General features: G+C 49.0%; 1 protein-coding gene across 1 annotated transcript in view; it reads right to left on the bottom strand.

Annotated features, from left to right (window-relative positions):
- MRPL34 (mitochondrial ribosomal protein L34) overlaps positions 1 to 1,535 on the bottom strand; it is a 29,820-nt gene extending 28,285 nt beyond the window's left edge. The window contains exon 1 of the mRNA XM_069648956.1: positions 1,393 to 1,535. Within this exon, the coding sequence (XP_069505057.1) occupies positions 1,393 to 1,448 (56 nt within the window). The 5' untranslated portion in view covers positions 1,449 to 1,535. The remainder of the gene's footprint in view (positions 1 to 1,392) is intronic.
- Between the last annotated feature and the right edge of the window lie 18,152 nt (positions 1,536 to 19,687).

Below are 19,687 nucleotides of genomic sequence, written 5' to 3'. Positions count from 1 at the left end.
AGCAAACCTCACACACTTTACCACACTGCATCAACAACTCATAAACCGCACACAAGGGCTCGCCCGATCTGATACTTGCACCAAAGCCAAGCATCCAGTGTATACCCAGCTGAAGCAGCCAACAGCACACAACCTCTCCCACTCTCCTACTCCTGCTCCACCCGACTAACCCTACCCGCCCTCCTTGTTCACAGATCTACCAGAACACCTGGGGACCAACTCTGTTGTTGACGGTGCACTATACAAGTACCTATAACATAATTTATAAATCATCTGTTTAGTTTATTATGTTATTTGTGGACTTTTCATGCATACACTAAAAGGGGTCTTTTTTAAAAACTCTTGAACTCCACTGTTAGCATAGCCGAAGTCCCTCCCTCCGCCCCACAGGAGGTGGGATCACAGAGTAAATGTTTTTTATTTCCAGCCCTGCATGTCTGTGCTCATTATACGATTCGTATTATCTACCTTCTGTGTCTTGAATGTTTCCATATTAACTCTTTTTACAGTGTACATGTGGATACGCAACATGGTGTCTCTTTAGTCTTCCTTAGGATTATGTCTCAAGAATGTTTCTCCAGAAGCTATTTTTAAATGTGTCGCTTTAGTCTATTGTAGATGCAAGCAAGTTTCTCTATGGCATGAATGTGCAGCGCTGTCACACTTCACAATCCCATAGGCGAGAAACTCATGCAGCATGTTTATCTTTGCATTCTGGGATTTGTTGTCCTAAATTCAAAACGGAAAGGAAAACTACAAATCCCAGCATTGCAACTAAAAACAGATCTTAATTACTGTTTCTCTGTTCTCTGTTTAGAATCTCTTCTAAGTGTATAGTTTGCCTGTGCACTTTAGGATGATTTGCTAAACATCTTTTTCATGTGTACAAACAAGGTGTATGTAATCATGTTTCTATACAGCACTATGTCTTAGCAGGTTGCTGCTTAAATCTGTCTTCCGTCCTAGACCAAAGCATTCTTTAGTCCTTCTTCAACATAAGGTAAAACGTGCATCTTCGTGATATCACCTGTGTCTATAACAGTTTTTCTGTGTGTACAAATTACGTTTTTTTATTTTTCGTTGTAGATGGTCTGTCGCGATCACACGTATCTATGTACACGGCGATCCGATGCTGTCTTTCAACAACATTAATTGCACGTGTCTTTTGAACGAGTCTCTATCACCTACAATCTTTTGTAGTTCAATGTTCTTTTTTTCGGTCTGTCTCCACAAGCCAGTATCAATAAAGTTTCTTCTCTGCTTACAACCAAAAGAAGGGCTAATTCTGCTGTCGCTCTTCCTTGTCCTTTAAGAGCCTCTGCCAGCACAAACGAAAGCGCTGTCTAGACTCTGTTCCCTTTGCATTTAGATCACCGCCGTGTCCTAGTTTACCTGCCGCCCGTCGCCGTCTCGCTCCAAATACCCCGCAGCGTCCCGAGAAGCGCCATTACACCCAAGCAGCCGGTGACCGCAAAAGCTCTTCTGGCTCCAAAACGGCACCCTATTGGCTAGTCACAGATACCCGGACAAGAAAACCACTGCCGATTGGACTTCTGGGGCTTATAGTTCTTTTTGTACCGCATGGCGGCACAAAACAGCACCTCCATGTTAGGTCAGGCAAATCCTCCAACTGGGAGGCATGAGTCGGCAATATAAAATGTAGAAGTCATACGAAGAATCAGTACGTCTGATCCTCTGGAAATAAGATATATTTCAACACAAGCAAGTGCTCTAGATTTTCTGACGCAGTTTCTGATGACCGTTTCTGTTTACCCTGCTGCCGCATGTCGAGTGTGAAAACATTCACTCAGTTCGGTTTTATTGCATTTCGGCAGTCTCATAAGTTCTGCATTAACAATGAAAAAAAAGCTAGCTATTTTGATAGAGAAACATGAGTCCGCCAGCCATGGACACATGGCAGGGGTGCAACTTCTTCTTCTTAATTATCCGAGGAGTGGGCGGACCCACCCAGGCGCTTCCCCATCCTATAGGATGTGTCCTTACATTTGGGTAGGGGGGGGTTAACTGGTGATGGGCGGGGCAAATTCAGAAACTAGGCAGGACAAACATAGAGGCTCCGCCCCCTCGGTTCTACCCACAAGGGTTGTCTGGCGGGGTTCCCATTAGGGTGGCCAACTTTACAGAAAGCTTTTGCAGGACACTTTAGGCGTGGTAGCATCAGAAGCGGCCTGCAGTGCGCGCAGTTGCATTTGGTCCCCTTGTTCCCCGTCTATATTTTTGGCATAGCTCTCATCTCACACGCTTTTGGCGGGTGTAACCCGCCTTGTAAAGAGCTGACTCACCCGCCAAGCCTCCTGCACGCCCATTCGTTTCAATGGGCCTTTAACCCACCAAAAATAAAATCGGGTGTTTTCACCTGCCTTTGCAACATAAGTGGTTGAGAGCTATGATTTTTGGTAACATTAGTGGGAGATGACATTTAAACATATACACAGCACAAAAAAACAGTAGGACCATTGTACATGCACGACACTCATCTGTTAGAGCTCTGTCCAGGCCCTGTGGGACAAAACATATGCAAACATCCAAATTTGCATATGCGTTGGCAACATAAGTGACTTCACAGAAAGATCACTGCAAAAAGCATTACCAGTCTTTGCTTCTTTGAGTCACCAAGGGAAGTGACATTACAATAATTTGCCATGAGTTTATTGTCAAATAACTTTGTGGTATAAAATGCACGAATGGCACTGTTATTATTCTATGGGTCACGGCACTAACAGGGAAATTAATAGAATCTTGCACAAAAGTGGCGCACGCGGCTGGCACACAGTATGCTTGTGCGAATGTCTGCGCCAGCCGCGTGCGCTAAAATTGATTTCCGCGCACAGCGTATTCATGGATTTTCTCATCCAAAACCAGCCGTGGCACAGAGTGGCGCAGCGACCCTGCAGCAGCGCCAGTTACGCCCCCAAGAACGCACTCGCGCAAGGTAAAGCCATCAAAATACCCAATCCAGCGCAAAGGGCTGCGCTAACCCTGGACCAGTTTACAGGGCTAGCAAACAGCAAACGGCAAGCGGGGTACGTGTACTACGGGTGTGCGCACATGCGATTGGCCTGGGTACGTGTATTTCAGGGGTGCGCGGGAAGTTTTACACGTGATCGGGCCTGGGTACGTGTATTTCAGGGGTGCGCAGGAAGTTTTACACGCGATCGGGCCTAGTGGAGCGGTGTACGTGTATTGCTGGGGTGCGTGGGAAGTTTTACACGCAATTGGCCTGGGTACATGTATTTCAGGGGTGCGCGGGAAGTTTCACACGCAATTGGCCTGGGTACGTGTATTTCAGGGGTGCGCGGGAAGTTTCACACGCGATTGGCCTGGGTACGTGTATTTCAGGGGTACGCGGGAAGTTTCACACGCATTTGGCCTAGGTACGTGTATTTCAGGAGTGCGCAGGAAGTTTTACATGTGAATTGGCAGTGTGGGTCCTCCCAGGTGTCCCCTCTACCCCCTCCATGACCCCTGCAGGCAGCCCACACCACAGGGGACTACCCTGCACCCCTGGTCATGTCCCGCAGGCAGCCCATCCACTATGGGCATGCCCCCCAGCCAAGCCACATGTCACGTTGCAATATGATCCCCAACTCATGTCTCCCAGCACCCCCACCCCCCAGCAGTCAGGGGCACCTGCCAGCAGGCCCCCACTCATGTCCCCCAGCATCCCCACTCCCCAGCAGTCAGGAGCACCTGCCAGCAGGCCCCCACTCATGTCCCCCAGCACCCCCACCCCCCAGCAGTCAGGGGCACCTGCCAGCAGGCCCCCACTCATGTCCCCCCCAACATGTCAACATGACCCACAAGCATGGCCCTCATGTCCACCAAAATCCCACGGCACGCCACCCCTGCCTAAATAACCAACCAAGCATAACATACACCCCACATTGAAATGCCCATTACATGAAACAACCCAAATGGCATGTATGTACATCAGCACATGTCCGTCACACACACACAATGGGTGCCAGTGAATGCCAGTGAATGTGAACACCCACATCGTGACATGCATGAAACCAATGAGAGAATACCACACATTGAAGTACGGGAACAAATGTATTGAACAAAAAATGTTGTGAAAGAAAATCAAATACCAAACAATGGACATAAGGAAAACAATGCAGAATGTCACATAATGATAAAAAAAGGAAATCAGAATCCAAAATATATGAAATCAAAAATGTCTCCAAAGTCTCCTTCCAACAAAGCAAATCCAAACAGAAATGAAAATGTAAAATCCATTGCTCCATGGAAAAATCAAAAAAGAAAAAGCCGACAAATGCACACTCCAACTATTTACAAGGATGAAATCCTGGGTCCATGAGCCCAACTGTCCAAAGGAAACCTCCAAAAAAGCCTACAGAATAAACAACTATATACAAAAATGTGGGGCATTTTGTACTTAACACTAATGAACTATATACAATGGCGGCGGGCAAGTCCTATGGCTCACTGGTTGATGTCATGGGCCAGGGCATCATCGAACTCCTGTTCAATGGCTTGGAGGCGGGCATGTTCACTGGCCCCGAGGTCTCGCAGGGATAATGCGGTGTCCAGCTCCAACTCCCTGCGAATACCCTCGAGGCACTCAGCCCGCCTCAGCACCATGCACATGGAGTTCTCCGTCCTGACCATTGTGAGCCGTTCCTCCTCCGCCCGCTGCCGCTCTGCACCTATCTGCTGGCCCAACCGCTGCCACACGGAAGACACTCCCATTCCAGGGTTCTCCTGCACTCCGGCCGATGCCTGCCCCTCTGATGTAGATGGCCCCGAGCCATGATGCCTCCCACGTCGAGCCTGACGCTGCCTCTGACGCAACTGCCTCTGCCAGCACGACGGCATCCAGGCTGATGGAATCCACCGATGCCGTCGTGCACGTGCCCTGCCCGATGATGCCGGCACATCCTCCATCTGCTGGGGTCCAGTTGCTGGTGTCTCCACCCCTGCTGGACCTCCGACTCCGGACTGTGGCAGGGATGGGAGCCCCACCGAGCTGGCTGCGTTGGTCGGGGCAGGTCCACAGGGGGCCCTGGTGGCATCTGGGCCGGAAGACGGCATGGAGAACGACTGGCGCATAGCCTCCACAGAGGAGGCCGACACATGTACGAAACCCCCAACCATGGTTGCTCCCAACTGGGCCACTTTGGCACGCTGCTCTTCGTGATGACGTGCGTGCTCCCCCCGGAAAGCACGCACGTCATCACGAATGACACCTGTGCGCAACGCGACACCAATCAGGACCTTCTCCATACGGCCAGGGGTCCCCTCGTCCGCAGGTAGAGGAGTGTCAGATGACATAGACATCCCCCCTACCTGCGGACGGGCCTGGGATGGGGCATCCCTGCTGGTGCATGGTGGTGCAGTTACAGTGTCAGGGACAGTGACATGCACAGGCCCCTCCACGGTGACCTGTACTGCCTCCTGCCCCTGCCCCTGGACTGCACCACTTGCACCAGTGGTATCACCCCCACCAGGCCCCATGTGCAGCTCAGTAGCGGCCTCCTCCTCCTCTGTGGAAACCACCAACCTGGATGGCTCCACACCGTCTTCCGCCGTTGCAAGCCCCTGTGGGGGCTCACCCACCCCTTCCGCTGCAGCCGTGGGGGCATCCCCACGCTTTGCTCCACAGTGCCGTCTCCGCCCTCTTCTTCACTTGCTGCTGTGTAGAGGGAGACATAGAACACAAGCATCAGGGTACTGTACAATGGTTCCCTAGACAGGAAGCAATAGCAGATGAGTGGCACTGTCAAACATCACTTCCATCATGTCCCTCCACAACACATGGGTCAGTGCAGGCAAAACACATGCAGTAACAGGCATGGCGCATGCTATGGACATTAGCATACATGTCCAAGGGACTCTTGAAACATACAATGTTGGTTTGAAATTCACATGCATCATGGGTCATGCCTATCACATGCACACACTTCACCGTAGTTTCATCCATCTGGCCTCGTACACCCCAGACACAGTGGATACCAGGATGACTAGGCTGCATCAGTGAAACTGAACATTGTCACAGACATGTGTCATGCATCCATGGCATTCACAAGTCACAGACACGCAGGTCAGACACACAGACATGGACACCATACATGTACATGGCATCAGCACCCATCCCTCTCCCCCACCCATGTCCAGGAACAGAGACTGGCATGCTCTCATGTGTCCATTCCGCATAGAGCTCCCCATGTTGCATTTAAACACATGCACCAACCATGTGGTTCACACATTACTGGTCTCACATGCATGACCATGATGTCCCTGTACACACACATACGTACATGGCCTATGTCACACACACAGGCAAGTATCAGACAACCAGCGCACTGCAAAATGCCCTGTCTCACACAGCAATGCTTGGCCACTTACCGCTCAACTCCAGACGGGTCTGCCTCTCAAGGATCTGGGCGTGGAGCGCTGGGCGTACGCATTCCAGGACCCTCCGCTGGATGGTACTCATGCGGCCCCAGCCCCCCTCCATGAGGCACCGGGCCTTTATGAGGGTCCTGGACCTCAAGTCCTCCCAGTGCTTCTTTACTTGCCTGATGTTGCGGGTTGCCACCCCCTCCGCGTTGATGGCAACCACAAAGTCGTCCCAGATCCTGTCCCGTCCTTCCTGTTTGGCGCGTGATGATCCGAAGAGGGCAGCGTAATGCCCCAGGACAATCTCCACCGGGACACCAACTTCCTTCTGACTGAAGCTGGTGGCCCTCTGCCGCTCTGGCTGGGGGTCGCCAGTGGTCGCAGATGGTGTTTGCCCTGACATGGTGACCCCTGAGGAAGGCGTGGGTGGGCAACTGGGTCCTGGGGCTGGGCTGTGGAGCGATGGTATACCAGTCGGGAGTCTTCTGTTCCAACAGGGGTGGACACAGCAACTGGACCCCTGCAGATGGCAGATGTGCAGGCTCAAAATGGCAGGGCACGATGGCAGCAGGCAGGCAGGCAGCAGCAGATGGCTGGTGAGAGGCTGCTCGGGGATCTGGGGGGCAGTAATTTGGCCTTTTGGGCAGGAGCGTGGTCTTTTGTGTGTTTTCGCGTGGCCAGCTTGATACGGAGTGATTTGGCATGTGAAATTCTTGCACGTCAGCGTGTAATTCGTGGAAAGTCCCTTAGCGCATAAGTGCGTCAGCACGCATTCGCGATTTCATTGGACCAAAGGCCCTCAGCGCGTAAGCGCATCTGTGACGTATCGCGCACAGGCCTGTACATGCTTTTCGTGGGGTGCGGTGCGTGTGTTTTCCAGGCATTGGGGTTCAAACGCTATTACTTCACAGCGGGTGGGTGTTGGTTACGCGTTCTTCTACACGCAAGGCAGACGGTGAGTGGTACCCCACTCGCCCAGGCCCAATCGTGTGTGAAACTTCACGCACACCCCTGAAATACACGTACCCAGGCCAATCGCGTGTGAAACTTCACGCGCACCCCTGAAATACACATACCCAGGCCTATCGCGTGTGAAACTTCCCGCGAACCCCAGATTTACACGTACCCCGCTCGACCAAGGCCTATCGCGTGTGAAACGTCACGCGAACCCCTGTAATACACGTACCCCGCTCTCCCAGAGCAAATAGCGTGTAGAACTTCCCGCGCACCCCCGAAATACACGCACACGCTATTTTTCACACAGCGGGTGGCCGTGTTTGTCACGTACCCCTTTGCACGTCATTTGTCCTAGAGGGCCACAGTATGGGACATTCCGTGCTTTTTGTTAGCGCACGTTTTGGCGCACATTTTTTTCATGGGCAGGGACACTACCGCCTGCCTTTGTGTGGCGGACGTGTTTGAGCCTGTGCGCATCTTTGCCCGTGCGCTGGTTTGCCCTATTCGATTCCATGAATACGTGTTGTAGGCGAGCGTGTGGGCGTTCTGCGCTCTTGCCTCCTGTACTTCCCCCGTGACGCCCACATTTTCATAAGTTGTTCTCCATTCCGCGTGTCACGCCCCGTGTTACGCCTACTTTTGTTATGTGCGCCGCGCTATGTGCGCTTTTGCTGTGGCCGTAGCGCACGCCGTTAGATGACCTGTGCGCCGGCGTGCTCCGCGCACTTTTTCAGCGCACAGCCAAGATTTTACTCGCTAACAGACTTCCATGAATAGATATGCGTGGTTTTCCCTGCGATTTTCGCACTTGCACTTCGATTTTCGCTCTTTCACTGCGAATCGCACGTTTTCGCCGAAATTTTCAGCACACATTAATTCCATGAATCGGCCTGTGTAGCTATTAAAACCATGATTGAGGATTTATTTTTTATAACAAGCTTATAACATAATGGTATAATAATATAAGCTATGAACTGAATCACTTCAGATAAGACACTGTGAGATTAAATGATTTGCCCAGGAACACACACTTTGGTTAGGGAGTGAAAATGGGATGTGGGCAATTTAAGCAGTTGATCACATATCTTTCAAGGTTTACTTGATATACATACTTAGTAAGGCTTTATTTAAAGAAATGCATTGGAAAAACACATACAACATAAAAAAACCGAGCATCTCACAATAAACTTACCTTACACTATATAACTTGTCAAGGAAATATGTTGAGCAAAATGAGTATGACTTTAGATTTATTGTCCCCATCCTTCATGAAAGGTCACAGCAGCACCAGGCACACTAATGTGAGATAAAACAGTCTCACTTGACTTTCAAAATCATAGTCATATTTCAAACATAGCATGCTGCACTGCCACTTCTAATCACTCTCAATGCACATTTCTTAAGGGACAGAAGTCCCTGCTAATATTCCCCACTGGCTCCTATTGATGTATAAGACTGCCATTGTAATGCTCTGTTGACACAGAGCAACGTGTTAAGATGCTGCACACCTTGGGAGAGCTGCTCTTCTGCCCTGAGCTTCAAATATCACACAGAAGTGGGAGCTCAGGGCAGAAAATGCTTTGATCGTGCCAGGGGTCAAGACAAAGTCAGGACTTTTGGCATCCCGCAGAGGGTGCCTGCATATCACAGAGCGTCCAGCTTGGGGAACCACACCTTCTGGCATGGGAGGCGTTTTGTGGAGACCATCCCCCCGGCGGCCTTCGTGCACCAATGTGACAATGCGGTCGCGCAGCGAATACGGGATGACGATCTTGCAGCCTTTCATAACGATGTGATCGTCTACCACCATTAGCTTGTCTTTCACCAGTTCCAGGGCTCTTATGTCGTCCCTCACAGCTTCCTGTTCTTGCCTCACCTGATGCTCAACGTGTGCCATCTTGTTCGCTCCGATACAGTGAGTCACTGTGGTGAGGGCTGTATCATTTTCGGATTCTTTCCGTATAGTGACCCACTCTACTGGTAACGGTTGCGAATGATGGATGACATAATTGATGTAAGCATCAGCAATGGAGGGACCTGCTTGTGGTGGACCCGTGGGGTGTCTTGAGAGGTAATCGGCCGAGTTGTTCTCTTTCCCCGGGCGATGCACAATGTCAAACCTGTAATCCTGTAGCCGTAGTCCCCACCTGGCTATTCTGGGGGCATCCTCACTTTGGGGTGGCCAAATATCGTCAGGAGGGTCTGATGGTTAGTGATGACCCTGAACACCTTGCCGTATAGGAAGTGGTGGAAGTACTCACAGGCCCACACCACTGCCAAGCTCTCCTTCTCTGCCTCGGAGTACGCCTGTTCAGTTGTCGTGAGGCTCCTGCTCTCGTAGGCAACTATGAGTCTGCCGTTCGTATCGGCTGGGTCGCGTTGTGGCAATATGGCACACAGGCTGACCGGGCTGGCATCCATGACAACTTTGGTCTTTCTGTCTGCATCGAAATACGAGAAAAACAGAGAATGAGTCTTATTACCCCTCTTTCCATTGCCCTGATTGTGTCACTGTGACGCTCAATTACAGACTAGACACATCCCATCTTACTACTAAGGGACATCATGACCCCAATACAGGCACCGATTTAGAAAAAATAAATTCACTTTTAATATTTATGTGGATAAAACAGGGGGAGAAAAATGCCCTACAAACAACATTACACAATTGAACAAGACAGGATTAGTTAAAAAACCTTATTTCGCTATGACGGAACAAGGTACACATGTACTCATGGAACAAGGGGGTGCAAACAACACAAAAATGCTTTGTTTGTATATGAATCCCACAGTTAAATCATGAGGGTATTTCAGATAGATGTCGACATGTTTCGGCCGTTTTTTTTGTTTCTGACACTATCTCTAGTGTCTTAAATCTCTCTTTTCTTAGGCCATCTTCAGGACACGATTCCTTCAAAAGGTCAACAACGACTTTATAACCCAGAGTTGATCAGCATGACCACTTTTTTAATAATGTAGAGATAAGTTACATATTGGTCCCAAACCCAGGTATGCCAACTACCACCAGAACCTCGTGTCTATTGCACTTATTTAGCACACATTTCACAGGACGGGACAGTCGCCTGTCACTGATTTGCAGGAGTCCCCACTCTGATAGAAGAGAACTGCAGTGCAAGATAAGGGAAAATGATTGCCCTAGATCAAATGGGTGGTTTAATCACACACTGTGCTTTTTTTCCACAGAGATAGTGTCTGAAACAAAAAAACGGTCGAAACATGTCGACATGTATCTGAAATACCCTCATGATTTAACTGTGGGATTCATATACAAACAAAGCATTTTTGTGTTGTTTGTACCCCCTTGTTCCATGAGTACATGTGTACCTTGTTCCGTCATAGCAAAATAAGGTTTTTTAACTAATCCTATCTTGTTCATTAGAGTAATGTTGTTTGTAGGGCATTTGTCGCCCCCTGTTTTATCCACATAAATATTAAAAGTTAATTTATTTTTTCTAAATCGTTGCCTGTATTGGGGTCATGATGTCCCTTAGTAGTAAAATGGGATGTGTCTAGTCTGTAATTGAGCGTCACGGTGACACATTAGGGAAACGGAAAGAGGGGTAATCAAACTCATTCTCTGTTTTTCTCTTTCAATGAATTCCCTTTGAGTTCTGATCCCCTGAGAAAAAAAGTTTGGGAATTTACCTGCTTAAGGTAACACTGCATCGAAATAAGCCATGTCCTCTGCTTTGGCAATGTTGTTGCGGATGGTTTCAAAGGTACGTTGGCAGTCCGCCGACCACTCAAAAGGTTGATCTTTCCATGTGAGCCGGCAGAGACGGTTGCTTACCATAGCATAGTCATGCAGGTATCTCGAGTAGTAACTCGGTAACCCGAGGAAGGGCCGTAGTTCTGATACGTTTTGTGGTGGCTGGGCTGTGTTGAGGGCCGCTACTTTTTCGGGATCCGGTCTCATGCCCTTTTCGGAGAATATGTGGCCAAAAATTTGGAGCGATCCTTTCCTGAATTCACATTTTGCTCGGTTAAGCGTCAGTCGCACTACCTCTAGTGCCGAGCAGACTTTGTCTAGGACTGCGTTGTGTTCCTCCTTAGATGTGCCTAACACTAGCACGTTGTCTGAGGAGTTCAGACAGTTCGGGACATGGCGGATGACCTTGTGGATCTCCTTCTGGAAAATCTCAGCCGCAGACCAGATGCCAAAACTGAGCCTCTTGTATTGAAATAGGCCCAAATGGGTGACAGAGGTGCTAATATATCTTGACTCCGGCGCAATCCCGATCTGGTGGGAACCTTTTGTGATGTCCAGCTTCGAAAAGAACTTAGCACCAGGTAATAGGTGTATCAAATCAGTTATTCATGGAGTCTGGTGCCTTTCTCTTTGTATGGCCACATTCGACTCCTCATGTCCACACATAGTCAGATGGAGCCGTCCGGGGACTTCTTCGAGACGGGTACTATAGGGGACACCCACGGGGTGGGTCCTGTCGCTGGCACTATGATGTGCTGCCTTAGCAGTTTGTTGATCTCCTCCTCCACCTGCCTTTGTATATTGATGGGTATGCCCCTGTAGTGCTTAGTGACGGGTTTCACCTCAGGGTTGATGTGAAGCTGGACCTTTCGATTTTTCAACTTCCCTAGTCCTTCTAATAGGTTTGGGAAGGCTGCCTCGATGTCTTCAGGCGGTGTGAAGTACTTTTGAGAAATCAGCTGGTTCAGGATGTGGACTAGACCCATTTTATCTGCGGTTTTGAAACTGAGTATATAGCCACTGTTCACCTCAGTCTTGAGGACGTGCAACTGTATCTTTGCAACGTGTGCCTTGTGTGTGCACATGGCAGTAATAACACCTTTGCATTGCAGCAACGTGGTGGAGCTGCACGGGTAGATGTCAACAGTGGTCTTTTTGAGCCTGGATATCCTCTGGAGTGTATTGTATGCCTCCTTACTGATTATATTAACTGTGGTGCCAGTGTCAATTAGAAAGTCCAGTGGCGTGTCATTGACTTGTATGGTCAGGACCGGGCTGTGCTGAGTTGCACCGCTGTTATTCAGGGCCCACACATATCCCTTTTTCGGCTGGTCCTCGCCCAACGAAGATGATTCGCTGCTGGAGGGTGACTTCATTTTGATGTAACGGACACAGCGTCTGTGCCTGCTGTGCCTAGAGCCGTCGTACGGCCTGTATTCTTCTCGGAAATATGTTTTCCTGTGGTTGCGCTTGTCTTGCCGCTGCCATTTTGGGTCTGTGTCTGGTCCACCCTCGCAGCGGCTTGTCAGTGCCGTCTTGCGTCGTTCCCTAAGGTTTCTCCGGCTGGTAGGGTAGATAGGCGCGTTCTTGCACACGGCCCTAAAGTGGTTGTTGTGCCCAAATGCGACGCATTTCTACACAAGGGCGGGGATTCGTACCCGCATCTGTAGCTCGTGGCATCTGTACATTTGGGCAGTACGTTTTGTGCCGTGAAAAGCTTGTTGACAGCGTCCTGGGTAGTAGGGTGACTTTATCCGGGCTGTCTAGTTGAGTTTCCACTGCTGCTTCCATGCGTGCTAGGGTGAGGATTTCTTCTAATGACTGCTGTTTCTGCGGGAGCTTCTTTCAAAATGCCTGGGAATCTCATCCAGCTATCACCTGGGACCGTAGTGCCTCGTCGTTGGAATACCGATGGAATTCGCAGTGTTTCAGTTTGATTCTCAGCCGCATTACCAAGTTGTCTAGGGATTCCCTTTCTCTTGGCATGTTGTGTGAAATACATGCCTTTCATAATCATCATTTGTGTGGGACGTGAAGTATTCCGATAGTTTGGTATGCAGGTCTTGGTAGAATGCAGTGTCAAGGTCGATCAATTCCCCAGCAATGTCTCTGACAGCCGGTCCCACTGCCAAGGATAGTGTGTTTTTAAGTCAGGTGTCATCCTTGATTCTTATGGCCCCCACGTAGAAGTTAAAGTCACGTAGCCAGGTCACCCATCTGGGGCCCAGGTTGCTAGTATCTTGTATATGAAATGTCTGAGGTAGATGCAGTACTTGGGCACCTCTGCCCGAGGGGGGACCTGACCTGAAGCGCCCAACACCTGACGTGGACAAGGCCTTTTATTCAGACATGGTTTGCTGTCTAGCCGCTCTGGGGAGCGTTGGTGGCTGGTGATGTGGTGGTGGGGAGCCCCCTGGTATTTGCCTGGGCAGTGCATGCTGGCACACACATGTCCGGTGTTGATGTGGTGGGTGAGTCTGCACTATTCTCCTGCCCTATTTCAAGGCCCCTTGGCTTGCTCTCTCTCTGAGCCCAACTGGGCTTCTAGCGCCCCTCAGGCCGTGTTGTGTCCCCTTGCATGCCTTTTATTCTGCCAAGGCTTGTCCCTCGTGTTGAGAGAGAAAAGGGGTGGGGCCTGAATTTGTGTGCATGGCGTAAGGGGCCGGTCCGGGCTGCACAGTAATGCCACTTATACTATAATATATCCCCTCCCTCTCTTCTTTGAGAGTGCTGGTGAGGAGGGGAGTGCGCAGCGAGCACCTGGGGCATATTGCGAACGGTGCCGGGCCTCCGGCTCCCTCCTGTCTGTCTCTGCCATATCTGAGCACTAGCCTCGTTGCCAATGTGGAACCCTGTGCAGACCATACACAGGGCTTTGCGGGACTCGTCCCTCACGGGCACTAACTCGGCCACAGACACGCACACACCAGGTAGAATATGGAACGTCTTTATTCTCTTCACATCAATGGCTAGCTGCCAAAACCCTGTGCCTGCCCTTAGCCCGCCCCCTTCCTAGCCTAGCGTCACTTCCCCAGTAATTGAGCAGCATCATCAAAACAATAACAATAGCATACAAATGCGAAAACTACAATCCCTATGTGTTTAGAGTCTTTTGTAGTTCATACTGTTATTGGTCTTTCCAACATGTGACCTTAAAACACCAATTGTCACTGTCCATCCCTATCAATATGGTCCACCATTTTATGTAATCCTCTTTCTTTGTCTGATCTTTTACGAACTGCAGCATCCCAAGTGGTGGACGCTGTAGAAGTGTTGTCTTAAAACAAGTGATCCTGTTGCTTTATAATCCACATAGAACCTGACCACAAACCATATTTCAGTCTTCTGGCCCAAGGGTGGGTAATCGACATGAGCAAGAATATCCGAAGATTCACTTTTGTAAACATATCGTCATAACATCATAACACCATAACATCATTATGCTCATATTAAAACATCTCATTAACAATACATGACATTGATTACTGGGTGGGATAATCCTTCGCCTCAGTGTCTTTAATAGAATTATGACTTTCTGTAACATATGTATGGAAAATCTGAATTCTATGTCAACACACGAAGGCTCGGTTTATGATTGTTCAAAGCTTACTTACCACCAACGTTGCCACTTTTTCCACTTGCTTAAAATAAAAAGTTTTAAAAGTCGATTCTTTCGACCAGTCTGCTGCCTTCATAATGTCTTCCAGTCTTGCCCCTGCCTGAAAACCCTTAGAGGCCATTGCTCCTCTCACTGAGTGTGCTCCCTAACAGTCTGTATCTACTCCCGCTTGTGACATAAACCACCGGATCCATCTAGCCAGCGTAGCTGACACCATTGCCCTGAAAGGTTTCCTTATGGCTATGAATAACTGAGTCCCCCGTGGGGTTTGCAATTCCCTAGTCTTGGACTTGTAATCTGACATGCATCTTAGTAGGCATAGCTTGGGGTGATCTGTGAATGCTTCATATGATATTGATCTCAACCACATTTTCATCCTTTTTACGATATCGAACAACCTTGTCTGTGGAGAAAACGTTTTCCTATTGCTGTCTAGCGCCCTGATGTCCGACACCCTCTTGCACGACAGTAAGCATAGCAGCATAGCTAATTTGGCTGATAACGCCTTCCTTGTAAACTCATCGTTATCTGACCATGATGTGAACATTCTCAGGACTTTATCCACATCCTATACTTGATTGTATTTCTGTGTTGGGGGTCTAATTATTCTAACCTCTTTCAAAAGTGTGCAAATCAAAGGATGTTCTCCCACTGGTATCCCTTCTATTCTCGGGTGTCCCGCTGAAATAGCTGAACGAGCTATGTTGATAATTCTATATGCTTTGCCCTGAGCTGCTAACTGAGCCAGAAAATGGGCTCCGTGAACCACATCTGTTCCAGTGGACTGCCTGTTCCTTTGCACACACCAATTGTGCCATCCTGACCAAGCTGTTCTGTATGCTTTCCTGGTCCCAGGCACCAAGGCTTCTTCGATAATCTGCTCGACCTCGTCCAATAATCCTGGCCTAGCCCAGGATCCCCTGAAATTGCCCACACAATGTAATTTAGGCTGTCTGTCTTCACCAGAGGATGACCTCCCCCTGCGGGATCCCTCACTACTAGATCGAACCTCGGTAGTGCTATTGGGTTGTCGTAGGACATAACTAGCAGGTCCAGTTACCACGCTTGACCCCTCCAATCTGGCGTAATCAGCACTATGAATACTTGTTGTCTCCTCACCTGCGCCAGTGTCCTCACATTCATCATGAATGGAGGAAAGGCATATTCCTTGCTCGGACCCCACTGTTGTAGGACTGCATCTATCGCTTCCGCCCCTGGGTCTGATCTCCAACTGAACAAACAAGCAATTTGCCTGTTCAGCATCGATGCAAAGATGTCTGTTCTGCTCTGAATCAGCATCTGAAAGACTCTTTCGTCCAGCTTCTAGTCGCTAGTGTTCCTGAGGAATCTGGAGTTCCAGTCTGCAACCTCGTTCTGATGGCCTGGTAAGTATTCTGCTGTCACTGATATCTCTCTCTGCAGCCAGAGGTGCCACAATTCCTTTGGTAGCAACGCTAACATTCTTGACTTCATGTCTCCCAGTCTGTTTATATATCGGACTGCTGACACGTTGTCCATCTTGAGGAGCATGCAACATCGTGCCCTCTCCTATGTCCAACATTTTACCGCAAAAGAGCCTTAGCAGTTCCAGGCAGTTTATGTGTAGGTTCAGTTCTTCTTCTGACCATCTGCCTCCTGTCAACAGATCTCCACATCTGGCTCCCCATCCCCACCTTCTGGCATCAGATTCTATCACTAGGACCGGGGTTGAGCCAAATTTTGACCTTCCATTCCAGGCATTCATGTGTTGTAGCCTCCACTCCAGTTCCTCCTTGGCTTCTAGAGAAAGGTGTATCCTTTGCTTGAAGGATGTGCCCATCCTGAGGTGTTGGATCTTTAATCTCTGCAAGGCCCTTTAGGGAGCGGGCCCAGGAAGATCGCCTGAATTGACAATGCCAGTCGTCCCACTAGTCTTGCTAGCTCTCTCAGAGATATCGGGCCTCATTGGGAGTTTGGAAGTAGCCATGCCCTTAAAAAGGGAATGGCTGCCTTCAAACTCGGGTCCGGGTTCCCTGAATGGGGAAATACCAGACCATTCCGATCTTGGAGGGCCCGGTATTTCCCCATTCAGGGAACCCAGACCATCCCCATTCCCATCGAGCCCCTATGGGGCTCGATGGGAATGGGGATGGAGCTAACAACAGGCCCGTTAATAGCGGGCCTGTTGTTAGCTCCCTGGTCCCCTCGTGGGACCCACAAAGGACGTCTGGTCTGACCAGACGTCCAGAGCAGGTCCCGCGAGGGAACCTCGTAATAGGGCGGTATGGGTTTAATGGCGCTGCCACCTTTAACAGCGCCGTTAAACCCAAACCGCCAGGGTCCTAATGAGGCCCATCCTCTCTGCCGCTAGTATGCTCCTTATGTCTTTCTTGATATCGTTTACTATGCTCAGAGGGAAGTTTAACATTCCCTGCACCTGTGTCGATCCTGAAACCCAGAAATTCCATGTTCTGTTCCGCCTGCAGGCTTTATTTCTCCCAGTTTATTATAAACCCTAGTTGCTGTAGGAGGTCTAAGGTGTTGTCCACCTGTTCTTTGATCAGTATTTTGTCCTGACACATTATACAAATGTCGTCCAGATTAATGATCCGTTTGTCCCCTCTTTCCCTGACAAAGGTTAATACTGGTTTCATCACTTTCATGAAACACCATGGGGCTGATGCTAGCTCGAACTGTAGGCAAGTAAACTCCCATATTTGACCTCGCCACTGAAATCTCAGAAATGTTCGATGTTCTACTGCCATAGGTATGATCAGGTAAGCATCTTTGAGATCTATCCTTGGTAGCCAGTCCCATTGCTGTAAAATGTCCCCCAGAAGGTGTATGCACTCAATCCTGAAATGTCTGTCTATTATAAAGACTTTCAGTTCTCTTAGATTTATTATTCGTCTCATCTTGTGGTGACCTCTGACTAGGAAAGCTTTCATTTGTATCTGCTGCCTGTACTATGGCGGCTTTTCGTGCTAGTTCTCCTATTTCTGCATCTAACAACTCCTCGTCTGCTGTGCTGAGCACTAGTGTCTTTGGCCATTTCTCTTGCCATGGCGTACTTTGCCAGTCTGTGTGAAAACTCTGTATGGTGTCTAAAACCCAAGCATCTGTAGAGATCTGTTGCCATTTTTCTACAAACTTTGCTACTCTCACCCCTACTGTGGGAGTTTGTGTCTCTGACCTTTGGGCCTGTGCATTCATTCTCACCTGAGTTAGGTTGATGTTGATTTTCTGCATGTCTCCACCCTCTCCCTCTTCCAATTCCTCTCGAAGGGAAGAATGGGTTGGGCTTCTTTTCATCCAGCCTCCAGTTATATTTTTCAGTATGGAACCTGTTGTTTGAGTAGCGGCTGGTGGAGCAGCTCCTGCCTCTTCCAAAAACCTGTCTGCCAAATACCCTTTTTAAGGAAGCCTGGGATTTCTCAATTGCCGTGTATGAATTTGCAAATTTGGTAAGTTCTTTTATGAACGTGTCTCCGAAGGGTTTCCCTTTGGCAGAAGCGGCTGCCTCTGACGTGGACAGCTCACTGAGCTTGGGATCGATCTTAACTAAAATGTATCTCCTTCTCTCTGCCAAGATAGCACTATTGGCATTGCCCAGTAAACATATCGCTCTCTGGGCCCATCCAGACAGTATAGCTGGGTTTATTGCCTCATCTTTTTCTTTCGCTTCGTCCGCCATCTCCATGATTTCCGTCATGGACCCAATAATATCCAGAATTTTGTCCTGGCATCAGTGCCAGGACCTGACCAGACCTTTTTTAATGTCCTTGACGTATCTCCCCATAAATGTGACCATGCGGCCGTCAATATCTGGGGCCTCCGCTATGCCTTCCGGCAGATGTGGTCTTGGGCACTCCGGCCTCAACTTATTTCTGGCTTCTTTTGCCAGTGAGGTTCTGAGTCTTCTCTCTATGTATGCCGCTACCGTAGTCAGCGGTTCCCCTTCTGAGGAACGTGGATGGATCAAGGCATCCGGGTCAAACTTGTCCCCGGCTTCTTCTTCCTTGTCTTCCACTTTCTTTTTCGTAGAAGCTCTATTACTTTCCTCTTCTTCTGAGGATATAATCTCAACTTCTTCCTCTGAGGATTGACTCGCCCAGTCATCCTCATCGTATCCCTCTGAACTGTCTGAGGTTGCATCTAGACATTTTTCTTTTGGCTTACTGCCTTTTCTCTTGCCCTTTCCTTTCAGTGGTGGGGGTCTTGGCCTTTTTGGCCTTGCAGTCTTTCGTTCATCCCCCTTTTTCCATTCCTTGTCCATTTGTCCCTCTAAGTTTCTCCATACCCTTGGAGAACTTTAGCCAGTCCTTCATGATTGCCAGCTGTTGTGAGCTTTGCACCAGAGTCTGTCCCAGTGCTTGGTGTAATATTTGACACATACCGGGTTGTATTCTTTTTTGGCTCACTTGAGCTCTTCCCTCTTCACTGGATCTGGACAATACTGGAATTAACTGGGGACAGATGTGCCACTGCTTTACTAGCCAACAGGTATGTTTGGCCTGCACCCGTCCAAATGATGTATTGTTAGGGCAGAATATATTCAATTAGCGCTCTTGAGGCTGTACATTTCTCTGCTAACCTCTTTTAGGCTGAGTTGCCTTCTCTGGCCACTGCGTGGTGCTGTTCTTCTGCTCCTCGTTATGTAACGCTGTCTTTATCCCTCACACGTGCTTTGTGCCATGTTTCCAAGGGAATATCTATCGATCACTGAAAACAAATAGCTTAGGTACACAGAAATGCCCCGATTGTTGAGAACAAACAGCTTGGGTAAACAGAACGCTCCATTTTATTACAGTGTCTGTCTCTCTGGGGTTTGGACTATGCAATTGTCACAGAAGTGATCTTGAGAATTGCCGGAAGCCTGATAAGTCCTGTCGCGCTCCTCTCACTTCCGTGACTGCAGTGCCCTCTTTCCTGACAATGAGGTGTTGCGGTCGCCGGAACCGTCTGTCCCGTCGCGATCCCACTCCTATTAATAGATAAACTATCACTAAACCCTGCGT

The sequence above is a fragment of the Ambystoma mexicanum genome, chromosome 1p (assembly GCF_040938575.1).
Source record: "Ambystoma mexicanum isolate Mex_15411 chromosome 1p, UKY_AmexF1_1, whole genome shotgun sequence".
Classification (NCBI taxonomy): Eukaryota; Metazoa; Chordata; class Amphibia; order Caudata; family Ambystomatidae; genus Ambystoma; species Ambystoma mexicanum.
This window is presented reverse-complemented; position numbering and strand designations above follow the sequence as displayed.